Consider the following 13,770-nt stretch of genomic DNA (forward strand, 5'->3'; position numbering starts at 1 on the left):
AATACTGTGAGCTGTAGATATGTGCAATTCGTTTAGTTCCTGAATTAGTTTTTTAACAAATTCGTTAATTATGAAATTTTAGAATTTTTCAATTTCCAAATTTTATGATTTTCGAAATTTTGAATTTCCGAATTTTCTAAATTTAGAATGTCCGAATTTTCGAAATTTAGAATTTCCGAATTTTCGAAATTTAGAATTTCTGAATTTTCGAAATGTAGAATTTCCGAATTTTCAAAATTTAGAATTTCCGAATTTTCGAAATTTTAAATTTGAAAATTTTCGAAAATTTTAAATTTGAAAATTCGAAATTTCGGAAGTTCGAAATTTCGGAAATTCTTGAAATCCGGAAATTCAACATTTCGGAAATTCAACATTTCAGAAATTCAACATTTAGGAAATTTGGAAATTCGAAAATTCTAAATGAGGAAATTCTAAATTTTGAAAATTTTACATTTTGAAAATTTTACATTTTGGAGATTATAAAATCAGAATTTCTAAAATTTCAAAATCCGTCAATTCGGAAATCGGGAATTTGGGAAATTATAAAATTCAAAATTTCAGAAATTCTGGAAATCCGGAAATTCAACATTTCGGAAATTCTAAATTTCAGAAATTCCGGAAATTTGGAAAATCGAAATGAGGAAATTCAAAATTACACAATTCGAAAATCAGAGATTAGAAAATCAGAATTTCAAAAATTCCAAATTCCAAGATTCCAAAATCTGAAAATTTTGACAAATTCGTTAATTCTGAAATTTCGGAAGTGTATAGGAACATTTCTTATAGCCCCAGGGCTGTTTTTTTTGTTTTTGTTTTGGATAGAGTTGAAAATAATTACAATTACTTAGACTTCTGTCTGTAACCCTATTGTGAAGATTTCCCTTCACTTCCTGTTCCAGGGGGAACCATCCCCTGTGTCCCCTTGGAGAGATTTGTCCTCACTTCCTGTCCTGACATTTCGTAAAGTTTATCTCCAGAACAATTAGTTTAACATTTTTGGAAGGAGTTGGTACAAGTTAAAATTACTGTGAAAGTTCTGCATGTGACCCTAAAACTTTGGCTTAATTGCATGTTTGTAACACCCCCAACTGCAAGTCTAGTAGGGCCCTTACTGAGGCAGGTGCGATGGGGGGGGGGGGGGGTAATGTTTATAATGCGTTGCCCTAAAACTGGTTTCTTGTTTCCATTTTTTGTGGCATTAAATGATGTCTTCTCCGCTTTCCTTTCAGGTTGAATTTCAAGCAATCGATAGCTATTTCCTGAGCAGCACCCCCATAATGGTCCATTTCTCCATTAGAACTGCAGAGACAAACGCCCCCAGAGTGTCCTGGAATATGGGTGAGTACCCCAAAAAAAACATTAACCACTTCAGCCCCGGACCATTTGGCTGGCCAAAGACCAGGCCACTTTTTGCGATTCGGCACTGCGTCACTTTAACTGACAATTGCGCGGTCGTGCGACGTGGCTCCCAAACAAAATTGATGTCCTTTTTTTCCCCACAAATAGAGCTTTCTTTTGGTGGTATTTGATCACTTCTGTGGTTTTTATTTTTTGCGCTATAAACTATGAAGAGCGACAATTTTGAAAAAAAGCAATATTTTTTACTTTTTGCTATAATAAATATCCCCCCCAAAATATATATATATATATATATATATATATATATATATATATAAAAAATAAATTTTCCTCAGTTTAGGCCGATACGTGTTCTACATATTTTTAGTAAAAAAAAAATCACAATAAGCGTTTATTGATTGGTTTGCGCAAAAGTTATAGCGTCTACAAAATAGGGGATAGATTTATGTCATTTTTATAAAAATGGTGGCGTAATGGTAATGGTGTCGATCAGCGATTTGAGAGTAAAAAAAGAATAAAGTCAGAATGACAGCCAGGAAATGAGTATCGTATATGCTGGCGAATAAGACGACCTTTTATACTTTATATAAAATTTGTCTCAAATATCGGGGGTCGTCTTAAGCCTCGTACACACGATAGGTTAACCAGAGGACAACGGTCTGAAGGACCGTTGTCATAGGTTAACCGATGAAGCTGACTGATGGTCCGTCACGCCTACACACCATAGGTTAAATAACCGATCGTGTCAGAACGCGGTGACGTAAAACACAACGACGTGCTGAAAAAAAACGAAATTCAATGCTTCCAAGCATGCGTCAACTTGATTCTGAGCATGCGTGGGTTTTTAACCGATGGTCGTGCCTACTAACGATCGGTTTTGACCTATCGGTAAGCAATCCATAGGTTAATGACCGATGAAAACGGTCCTTCAGACCGGTGTCCTCTGGTTAACCTATCGTGTGTACGAGGCTTTATACGCCGGATGCAGACTGCGGGCATCCATTTTTTAAAAGCCGCGCCTCCTCCTTGTGCTGTTCCGTGATAGGCTCAGTGATCCGCCTATCACGGACGTTATCTCGTCCTCAGCCTCGGACAAGAGGACGTCCGTGATAGGCGGAACACTGAACACAGGCTCTGCTGGGAAACTGAGTGTTCCGCCTATCACGGAACAGCACGAGGAAGAGGCGCAGCTTTTAAAAAATTGAAGCTCCGCAGTCTGACTCACTAAAGTAATGAAGATCAGCAATGTGAAGTGAGGCAATGGCACAGTGTGGTGAGGCAATGGCACAGTGTGGTGAGGCAATGGCACAGTGAGGTGAGGCAATGGCACAGTGAGGTGAGGCAATGGCACAGTGTGGTGAAGCAATGGCACAAGGTGGTGAGGCAATGGCACAGTGTGGTGAGGCAATGGCACAGTGTGGTGAAGCAATGGCACAGTGAGGTGAGGCAATGGCACAGTGTGGTGAGGCAATGTCACAGTGAGGTGAGGCAATGGCGCAGTGTGGTGAGGCAATGGCACAGTGTGGTGAGGCAATGGCACAGTGTGGTGAAGCAATGGCACAGTGAGGTGAGGCAATGGCACAGTGTGGTGAGGCAATGTCACAGTGAGGTGAGGCAATGGCACAGTGTGGTGAGGCAATGGCACAGTGTGGCGAGGCAATGGCAAAGTGTGGCGAGGCAATGGCACAGTGAGGCGAGGCAATGGCACAGTGAGGCGAGGCAATGGCACAGTGAGGCGAGGCAATGGCACAGTGTGGCGAGGCAATGGCACAGTGTGGCGAGGCAATGGCACAGTGTGGCGAGGCAATGGCACAGTGTGGCGAAGCAATGGCACAGTGTGGCGAGGCAATGGCACAGTGAGGCGAGGCAATGGCACAGTGAGGCGAGGCAATGGCACAGTGAGGCGAGGCAATGGCACAGTGAGGCGTGGCAATGGTACAGTGTGGTGAGGCAATGGCACAGTGAGGTGAGGCAATGGCACAGTGTGGCGAGGCAATGGCACAGTGTGGTGAGGCAATGGCACAGTGCGGTGAAGCAATGGCACAGTGTGGTGAGGTAATGGCACAGTGTGGGGTCGTCTTATACGGCGAATATATAACAAAACCAACATTTTAGCTGGAAAATTAGGGGGTCGTCTTATACGCCCAGCCGCCTTATACACCGGCAAATACGGTATGTTCAGAGGTAGGCGATGGCCGTTACATCCTCCATGCTTCCTTAGGTTGGTGAGTTAGTTGGTATCCTTTATTTTTCCTATCGATCATTATAAACCTTCCCGTGTTCGGCGGTTGCGCTCCTCGCTGTACATTCTTAAAATACACGCGGTAATGCAAATTTTCATTTTTAACAGTAAACAAGTTTTGATCCTTTTTATATAATTCACACTCTTTTTTTTTTTTATAGACGGAATGATCGGATATTTATGTAATAATTATAAAATTGTAGCACAGCTTTTGAAAAAAAAAAAGAAAAAAAAAAGTTTAACTAGTCTTCATTTCAATTTATTCCCATGCAAAAAAAAAATCTCTTTATGCGGCGAAAGGCCTTGGGGGGGTAAAAAAATGTTTTTTTACAGCTTCCATTTAGTCACCTGAAGTTCTGGTAGAAGAAGGAGGCTGAGGGGTGGTAAAAAAAAATAGGGGGTTGAACCGTGGTTTTACGCCCCCCCCGACTATACTTTTTAGGGTTCATTTCATCTTGCGATTGAAAGGTAATTTTTGGGCTACAAATAGCGCCTGAAAATGGCTCCCCGTGCAGTCTCAGTGTGAAAGCTGGCGGGACGTTAAAAGTCCTGCAAGCAGCATCTTTGGAGCAACAAAGGAGCGATGTACACAGCGCTCCTCCACCGCTCCTGCCCATTGAAATGAATGCGCATTAAACCCCTTCATCGGGCGCTAGCAGGACGCTTTTAACCGCCGCTAAATTCACAGTAAAGTGCAGTTAAAACTAGCAGCTTTTTACCATAAACGCCCGCACCAGTGTGAAAGCAGCCTTAGAGCGAGAGCAATAATTCTAGCACTAGACCTCCTCTGTAACTCTAAACTGGTAACCTGTAAAACATTTCAAGCGTCACGCCCATGGAGTTTTATAAGTACCGTAGTACCACTTGGTGCCGGCGCCGCCATGATTGAATGACGGCTACAGCGCGGACCCCAAATGCCGGGAGGACGTCAATAGACGTCCATTGCGACGTGGCTCCCAAACAAAATTGACATTCTTTTTTTTTTACCCCCACAAATAGAGCTTTTTTTGGGTGGTATTTGATCACCTCTGTGGTTTTTATTTTTTTGCGCTATAAACAAAAAAAGACCAAACATTTTTAAAAAAAACAAATTTTTTACTTTTTGCTATAATAAATATCCCAATTTTTATTTTTCCTCAGTTTAGGCCGATACGTATTCTTCTACACTTTTTTATGTTAAAAATAATCCCAATAAGCGTTTATTGATTGGATTGCGCAAAAGTTATAGGGCCAGATTCACAGAATAAGTACGCCGGAATATCTGCTGATACTCCGGCGTACTTTCAAATTTGCCGCGTCGTATCTTAATTTTGAATTCTCAAACCAAGATACGACGGCATTTGGCTAAGATCCGACAGGCGTACAGCTTCGTACGCCTTCGGATCTTAGGATGCAATACTTCGGCGCCCGCTGGGTGGAGATCGCGTCGTTTTCCGCGTCGGGTATGCTAATTAGCTGTTAACGGCGATCCACCAAGGTACGCGCGTTCGTCGTATTCTCTTACGTCGTCGCTAGTCGGCTTTTCCCGTCGTAAAGTTGCGAATGCTATTTAGGTGGTGTAAAAATAGACAGCCCATGTTAAAGTATGGCCGTCGTTCCCGCGTCGAATTTAAATTTTTTTTTTTTTTGCGTAAGACGTCCGGGAATAGGAAAGGACGTAACGCACGTCGCCGTTCAAAAAATTACGTCGGTGCGACGTCATTTCGCGCAAAGCACGGGGGGAAATTTCAAAACGGAGTATGCGCAGTACGTTCGGCGCGGGAACGCGCCTAATTTAAATGATACACGCCCCATTTGAATTAGGCGGGCTTGCGCCGGACGGCTTTGCGCTACGCCGCCGCAAGTTTACAGGCAAGTGCTTTGTGAATCAAGCACTTGCGCTGAAAACTTGCGGCGGTGTAACGTAAATGAAATACGTTACGCCGCCGCAAATGTATGTGAATCTGGCCCATAGCGTCTACAAAATAGGGGATAGTTTTATGGCATTATAATTGTTTTTTTATCAGGACTGCGACATTGCGGCGGACACATTGAACACTTTTTTGGGTCCATTTTTATTTATACAGCGATCAGTGCTAAAAATAGCCACTGATTACTGTATAAATAACACTGGCAGGGAAGAAGTTAACCACTAGGGGGCGATCAAGGGGTTCACTGTGTTCTCTAGGTGTGTTCTAACTGTGGGAGGGGGGGATGCGACTGACTAGGGGAGGAGACTGATCGGTGTTCCTGTATACTAGGAACACACGATCTGTCTCTACTCCCCTGACAGGACGTGGATCTGTGTGTTTACACGAGTCTGTCACGAGTAATCCTGAGTGCCCGACGGACATTCCACCCAGCGGGCACGCGCATCGGCTCAGGGGACACTGCGAGATCGTCCTAAAGGAGCGACGTGTACCTCTGGCGATTTACACAACCGCGCCAACCTGCTGCAGTATAACTGCGGCAGCTGGTCAGTTAGCGGTTAAAGTGTCACTAAACCCACAGTAGTAAAATCAGTCTGTATATACAGTGAAGCATGCTTGTTATACTCACTGTGGAACCTAAGTGGTTAATCCTCTTTTTGTGTAAAAAGGCTGTTTGATCCTGTCTTTTGATCCTCCCCTTCTTCCACTGTCCCCAATCCATCTCCTGATAGAACAGAGTCTTGGGGGCACTCTGCACATGCTCAGTATGGTGTGTATTGCTGGAGTTTTTTTTTTTTTTTTGCTTGGGAGGGCGCATGTGATCAGCACAGGGCCAATTAGCACTGTCCATACAGAGGGTCAGGGGTCATGCAGCCTCATAGGACAGTCAGAGGAGAATGAAAACTCCTCCTACATGTTTAAACCAGAAACTGATAGAAGTCACAAGACTGCTATATACTGCTGTTTAGAAAAGGTATTTAGCAGTTTATATTTACGCAAAGAGGGAACACATTTACCCCTTGGTCGCCCCCTAGTGGTAACCCCTTCCCTACCAGTGACATTTACACAGTAACCAGTGCATTTTTATAGCACTGATCGCTGTATAAATGCCTATGGTCCCAAAAAAGTGTCAAAAGTCCCCGATCTGTCCGTCGCAATGTCCCAGTACCGCTAAAAATCACAGATCACTGCCATTACTAGTTAATACAAATAATAATAATAAAAATGCCATAATTCTATCCCCTATTCTGTAGACGCTATAACTTTCGCGCAAACCAATCAAATCTATTGTGATTTTTTTTTTTTACCAAATATATGTAGAAGAATGCGTATCGGCCTAAACTGATGAAGAATTTTTTATTTTTTTTATGGATATTTATTATAGCAAAAAGTTCAACATATTGTGTTTTTTTCTAAATTTACGGTCTATTTTTGTTTTTGTGCGCAAAAAATTAAATATCGGCCTAAACTGAGGAAATAATTATATATAAAAAGAAATGGGATATTTATTTTTTATTATAGCGAAAAGTAAAAGCTATTGGCCCAGATTCTCAAAAGAGATACGACGGCGCATCTCCAGATACGCCGTCGTATCTCTGCCTAGCGCCGTCGTATCTATGCGACTGATTCTTAGAATCAGTTACGCATAAATATTCATTAGATCCGACAGGCGTAAGTCTCTTACGCCGTCGGATCATAAATGCAATTTTTTTTTTTGCCCGCTAGGTGGCGCTTCCGTCGTTTTCCCCGTCGAGTATGCAAATAAGCTAGATACGCGAATTCCCGAACGTACGCGCGGCCGACGCAGTAAAGTTACGACGTTTACGTTAGGCTTTTCCCGGCGTAAAGTTGCCCCTGGGTCTATGAGGCGCAGCCAATGTTAAATATGGCCGTCGTTCCCGCGTTGAAAATTTATAAATTTACGCCGTTTGCGTAAGTTGTCCGTCGAAACCAATGACGTCCTTGCGACGTCATTTGGAGCAATGCACCCTGGGATATTTGACGAACGGCGCATGCGCCGTTCGTTCGGCGCGGGGACGCGCTTCATTTAAATGAAACACGCCCCCTACCCGCCAAATTTGAATTCCGCCAGGGGATTTACGCTACGCCGCCGCAACTTTACAGGCAAGTGCTTTGTGAATAAAGAACTTGCCTGAAAAACTTGCGGCGGCGTAACGTAAATGAGATACGTTACGCCCGCACATTTTTGCGCCCATCTACGTGAATCTGGGCCATTGTGTTTTTTTTTTAATTGTCGCTGTTCTTTTGTTTATCAAAAATATGTAGCAGAATACGTATCGGCCTAAACTGAGGGCATTTTTTTTTATATTTTTTGGGGATATTTATTATAGCAAAAAGTAAAAAATATTGCTTTTTTTTTCAAAATTGTGTCTCTTTTTTTTGTTTATAGCGCAAAAAATAAAAGCCGCGGAGGTGATCAAATACAACCAAAAGAAAGCTCTATTTGTGGGGAAAAAATTGACATAAATTTTGTTTGGGTACAATGTCGCACGACTGTGCAATTGTCAATTAAAGCGGCGCAGTGCCGAATTGCAAAAAATGCTCTGGCCAGGAAGGGGGGTAAAATCTTCCGGGGCTGAAGGGGTTAAATGACAGATTTCTGGGGGTATCAGTTATGTAACATTTCAGATTTTTTTTTCTTGAACTCTTTTTATTGCTACAGCTGCATTTCTCCATAAAACAAGCTTGTTTTAGTTTGCTATAAAAAAAACTGATCGGCGTTGATGATGTCACTTTTCTATTGGCCGCGCTCCCCAGGTTTGAACTTGCTGGAGGGACAGTCTCGCCCGATCACCTGGGATCTCTTCCAGATCGTGGATAACGATAACATTCAAGCTGTCCGCCTGGTCACAGTGGACGGGTTGCATCGCGGACGTCTCACGCTGAGAGGTTTGTGAGAACGTGCTTCATGAAAGGGGTTCGCATTCCGCACAAAGCGCTGTTCAGTAATGGCCGACGGCGATTTTATGGACTTCATTAAAGCTGAACTCCAGGCAGAGACAAAAGACGGAAATAAACGCAGCTCTGTAATTATCATTTGTTTTTGCTGCCGGCCCTTTAAGGGGCATTTAAAGTGGACCTTCGCCCTGAAAAAACAATCAATGTGAATCTGGCTCCACCCACCCATGCCCCTCCCCCTCCCCCTCCCCTCTCCTATAATTTAAAAAAAAATCTTGTTTTGGGGAAACAATAGATATAGAAAAATCTAAAAGTGTATGGCCAGCCTAAAGTCCCTTTCTCTAAGGCAGTGGTCTTAAAACTGCGGCCATTTTCTAGCTTTTATCTGGTCCTTGGGGCACTGGTTCATCCACTGATACCAACAATGGGGCATCATCCCCCCCCCACTGACACCAATAATGGGGTACAATTCCTCTCGTAATGCTAACGATGGAGCACTATTGCTTTCACTAACACCAACGATGGGGCACTATTCCTCCAATGATGAGGTACTAGTCCTCCCCCTAACACCAACGATGGGGCACTATTCCTCCAATGATGAGGTACTATTCCTCCCCCTAATACCAACGATGGGGCACTATTCCTGCCCCTTATACTAACAATGGGGCACTATTGCTTTTAGTGACACTAACGATGGGGCGCTATTCCTCCCCCTAATACCAACGATGGGGCACTTTTCCTCCCACTGACACCAAAAATTGGGCACTATTCCTTCCCCTGATATGAACAATGGGGCACTATTGCTTTTAGTGACACTAATATTCCTCCCACCTGACATCAATGATGGGGCACAATTTCTCTCAATGACACCAACCGATGAGGGTGTACAATTCCTCCCACTAACACCAATAATGGGGCACTATTCCTTCCACTGATACCAATGATAGGACACTATTCCTCGCACTGACATCAACGATGGGACACTATTCCTCCCACTAATATTAACGATGGGGCACTATTGCTTTTAGTGATACTTATAATGGGGCACGATTTCTCCCAATGACACCAACAATGGAGCCTAATGACACCAATGAGGGTGTACAATTCCTCCCACTAACACCAATAATGGGGCACTAATCCTTCCACTGATGCTAAGATATATTCTACTGCCAATGGCCACAGGCCACAGCTAATGATAATTCCCTTCCCCCCTCACTGACACCAATAGTGGAGTACAATTCCTCCCCTAATGCCAACGATGGAGCACTAATGCTTCTACAGACACTAATGATGGGGCACGATTCCTCCCCTATTACCAATGATGGGGAACTATTCCTCCCACTGACACCAATGATGGGGCACTATTTCTTCCTCTGACACCAATGATAGGACACTATTCCTCTCACTGACACCAATGATGGGACACTATTCCTTCCACTGATACCAACAATGGGGCGCTATTCCTTCCACTGATACCAACAATGGTGCACTATTCCTTCCACTGATACCAACAATGGGGCGCTATTCCTTCCACTGATACCAACAATGGGGCGCTATTCCTTCCACTGATACCAACAATGGGGCACTATTCCTCCCACTGACACCAATGATGGGACACTATTCCTCCCACTGACATCAACGATGGAGCACTATTGCTCCCCCTAATATTAACGATGGGGCACTATTGCTTTTAGTGACACTTATAATGGGGCATGATTTCTCCCAATGACACCAACAATGGAGCCTAATGACACCAATGAGGGTGTACAATTTCTCCCACTAACACCAATAATGGGGCACTATTTCTTCCACTGACGCTGAGATATTTTCTACTCCCAATGGCCACAGTCTGCCCCCACCCCCCCTAAATTCTGAAAGACAATAAACTGGCCCTTTGCTTGGAAAGTTTGGAGATCCCGGCTCTCTTGGTTCTTTGACTTAATTGGTCATCACCAGTTTGTATTTTCTGCTATGGCCCCATGTCTTGACATTCCTGTACGGTGTCACATTCCAAACCTGTAGACATGCACTGCCGAAAAATTTGTTAGTTTTCGTTTTCGTTGCATTTTTCGGAAATTCGAAAATTCGGAATTTCTGAAATTTGAGAATTAGGAAATTCGAAAATTCGGAAACTTTCCGATTTTCACATTTCTGAATTTTAGAATTTCTGAATTTCCGAATTTTCTAATTTTCGAAATATAGAATTTCCTAGTTTCCAAAATTTAAAAATTCCGAAATTCCGATTTCCAAAATGTAAAAAATTCGACTTTCCGAAAATTTCGAATTTTCACATTTCTGAAATTCCGAATTTCCAAAAATTCAGAAATTCGAAATTTTGCAAAAATCGTAAATGTGGAATTCGAAATTTCGTAAATCCAAAAATCTGAACATTCGGAAATGTTAAAATTCTGAAATTTCGAAATGTCAAAATTTGTTAAAAAACTAATTCGGAACGAAACTAAACGGGCCAGATTCACATAGGTTAGCGGATCTTTAGATCTGCGTAACCTATGTGATTTAAGATCCGCCGCCGCAAGTTTTTGAGGCGAGTGCTTGATTCACAAAGCACTTACCTCAAAACTTGCGGCGGCGTATCGTAAATTCCCCCGACGGAATTCAAATTCCGCGGCTAGGGGGAGTGTACTATTCAAATCAGGCGTGTCCCCGCGCCGATCGAATAGCGCATGCGCCGTCCGTAAATTTTCCCAGCGCGCATTGCTCCAAAAGACGTCGCAAGGACGTCATTGGTTTCGACGTTTACGTACGTCCCGTATTCGCGATCGACTTGTGCAAACGACGTAAAAAATTCAAATTTTGTCGCGGGAACGACGGCCATACTTAACATTGGCTGCGCCTCATAGAAGCAGGGGTAACTATACGCCGGGAAAACCCTTACGTAAATGGCGTAAAGTGACTGCGTCGGGCCCGCGTACGTTTCGTGAATTGGCGTATCTCGCTGATTTACATATTCTCGGCGTAAATCAGCGAGAACGCCCCCAGCGGCCTTTTTTAAATTGCAGTTAGGATCCGACGGTGTAAGTCACTTACACCTGTCGGATCTTAGGCATATCTATGCGTAACTGATTCTATGAATCAGGCGCATAGATACGACCGACGCAACTCAGAGATACGACGGTGTATCAGGAGATACGCCGTCGTATCTCTTTGAGAATCTGGCCCAACATGTCTACAAACCTGTGCATTTTGTATATGCAATTTATGTCTTGCAAAAGTCAATGGCCCGGATTCAGGTAGATTTGCCCCTTATTTGCGCTGGCGCAGGGCGGCGTTTTTGCCCTGCGCCCCCGCAAATTTACTGCGTTACCCGCAATTCACGGAGCTGCAGCTCCGTAAATTGCGTGTGCGCTGTGTAAACTTGCCCTGCGTAAGGGCGCCTAATGTAAATGATCCCGTAGGGGGCGGGAATCATTTAAATTAGGCGCGCTCCCGCGTAGAGCGCATGCTCCGTCGGGAAACTTTCCCGGCGTGCATTGCGGCAAATGATGTCGCAAGGACGTCATTTGCTTCAAAGTGAACGTGAATGGCGTCCAGCGCCATTCACGAATCACTTACGCAAACGACGTAGATTTCAAATATCGTGACGCGGGAACGACGGGTATCCTTTAGCATTGGCTGCGCGTGCTATTAGGATGTGCAACCTTACGCGAAACCCGACGTACGCAAACTACGTAAATTGCGTACGCAGGGCTCGCGCAACGTTGTGAATCGGTGTAAGTATGCAATTTGCATACTATACACTGAGCACAATGGGAGCGCCCCCTAGCGGTCATCGCTAGAATGCAGCCTAAGATATGCGTGGCATAAGAGCCTTATGCCACGCAGATTTTAGGCTGCAGTCGGCGTTACGATGTTCCTGAATCAGGAGCATTCGTAACGCCGGGGCAAGTAAGCAATTGCGCTGTGTAACCTATGGTTACACAGGCGCAATTGCTTCTTGAATCTGGGCCAATAAAATTTGTTTTAACCAAAAAATCTCAGCTTCGAAGAAGTTTAGTAATAATCATTTTATTCCGTTCATCAGACTCCAAGGCTTTCGTTTTCACTGTCCAGGACATCAAAGATGGCGTCGTACGTTATCACCACGATGACAGCGACACCACCAAAGACTTCATTGTCTTCCGAATTTTCGATGGCAAGCACAGCATCCGACACAAATTCCCCATCAACATTCTCCCCAAGGACGACAGCCCCCCCTTCCTGGTCAACAATGTGGGCTTCGAGCTCCTGGAAGGTTCCTCCATCCTCATCGAGAAAGACATGTTACTGGCAACCGATATGGATTCCAGCGATGACCACATCCTCTACAATATCACCAGGCCACCGAAAGCTGGAGAATTGGTGAAGAGATATTCCTCCGAGAGTCCCGGTAAATGCCACCTCTAGGTGTGTTCTACTTGTAGTCCAGCAGTCTTCCCCTCTTTAACCACTTACCTACCGCACAAGATCTGTGAATTCAATCCCCCACCCCACCTCCCGCCGCCATCCGGTGCTTCTCTGGGCTCTCCCGTGCCATCCGGCTCACGACGACGAGATTTCTGGTTATCAGATGGTTACCAGTCATCTCTATGACTGTCGGAGGCCCATAACGTCACGCCCAGGTTCCCGAAAGTAAACAAAGCCTGACAACATGAGATTGGTAAATTTCTCCCCCTCTTCTGCCGCCATTCGGTACTTTTCCGGGCTCTCCCGTGCCATCGGCGGCCCGGAGAAAGAATGGTCCGGCTCACGACGATAGAGATTTCTGGTGATCAGATGGTTACCAGTCATCTCTATGACTGTCGGTGGCCCATAACGTCACGCCCGGGTCCCCGAAAGTAAACAAAGCCGCAATCGCGGCTTACAACATGAGATTGGTGAATTTCTCCCCCTCTCCTGCCGCCATCCGGTGCTTTTCCGGGCTCTCCCGTGCCATCGGGGGCATGGAGAAAGAATCGTCCAGCGCCGGCTCTCAATGTTATCTCTATGACCGTCGGAGGCCCGGGTGTCACGCCTGGGTTCCCGGACGAAAACAACATTTCTGCAGAGGGATCTCTTCTGTGATCGTGGTTGTCAGCATGAGATCGTTGAATTCCCGCCCCCCCCCCCCCCACCGCCATCCACTGCTTCTCCAGGCTCTCCCGTGCCATCGGGGGACCCGGAGAAAGAATCGTCTGGCTCTGGCCCACGACGATAGAGATTCCGATGACCAAGATGGTCACCAGTCATCGTTATGACCGTCGTTATGACGTCACGCCCGGGTTCCCAGAAGTAAACAAAGCCGCGATCGCGGCTGTCCGCATGAGATTGGTGAATAATTAACCCCCCCTCCTGCCACCATCC

General features: G+C 44.7%; 1 protein-coding gene across 1 annotated transcript in view; it reads left to right on the top strand.

The window, feature by feature from the left end:
• The window catches only part of LOC120946085 (FRAS1-related extracellular matrix protein 1-like), a 208,926-nt gene that overhangs the window by 26,352 nt on the left and 168,804 nt on the right, over positions 1–13,770 (top strand). The window contains exons 7-9 of the mRNA XM_040360818.1: positions 1,230–1,338; positions 8,290–8,421; positions 12,473–12,817. Of these exons, the coding sequence (XP_040216752.1) occupies positions 1,230–1,338; positions 8,290–8,421; positions 12,473–12,817 (586 nt within the window). The remainder of the gene's footprint in view (positions 1–1,229; positions 1,339–8,289; positions 8,422–12,472; positions 12,818–13,770) is intronic.

Source organism: Rana temporaria, chromosome 7 (genome assembly GCF_905171775.1).
Source record: "Rana temporaria chromosome 7, aRanTem1.1, whole genome shotgun sequence".
In the NCBI taxonomy this organism is placed as follows: Eukaryota; Metazoa; Chordata; class Amphibia; order Anura; family Ranidae; genus Rana; species Rana temporaria.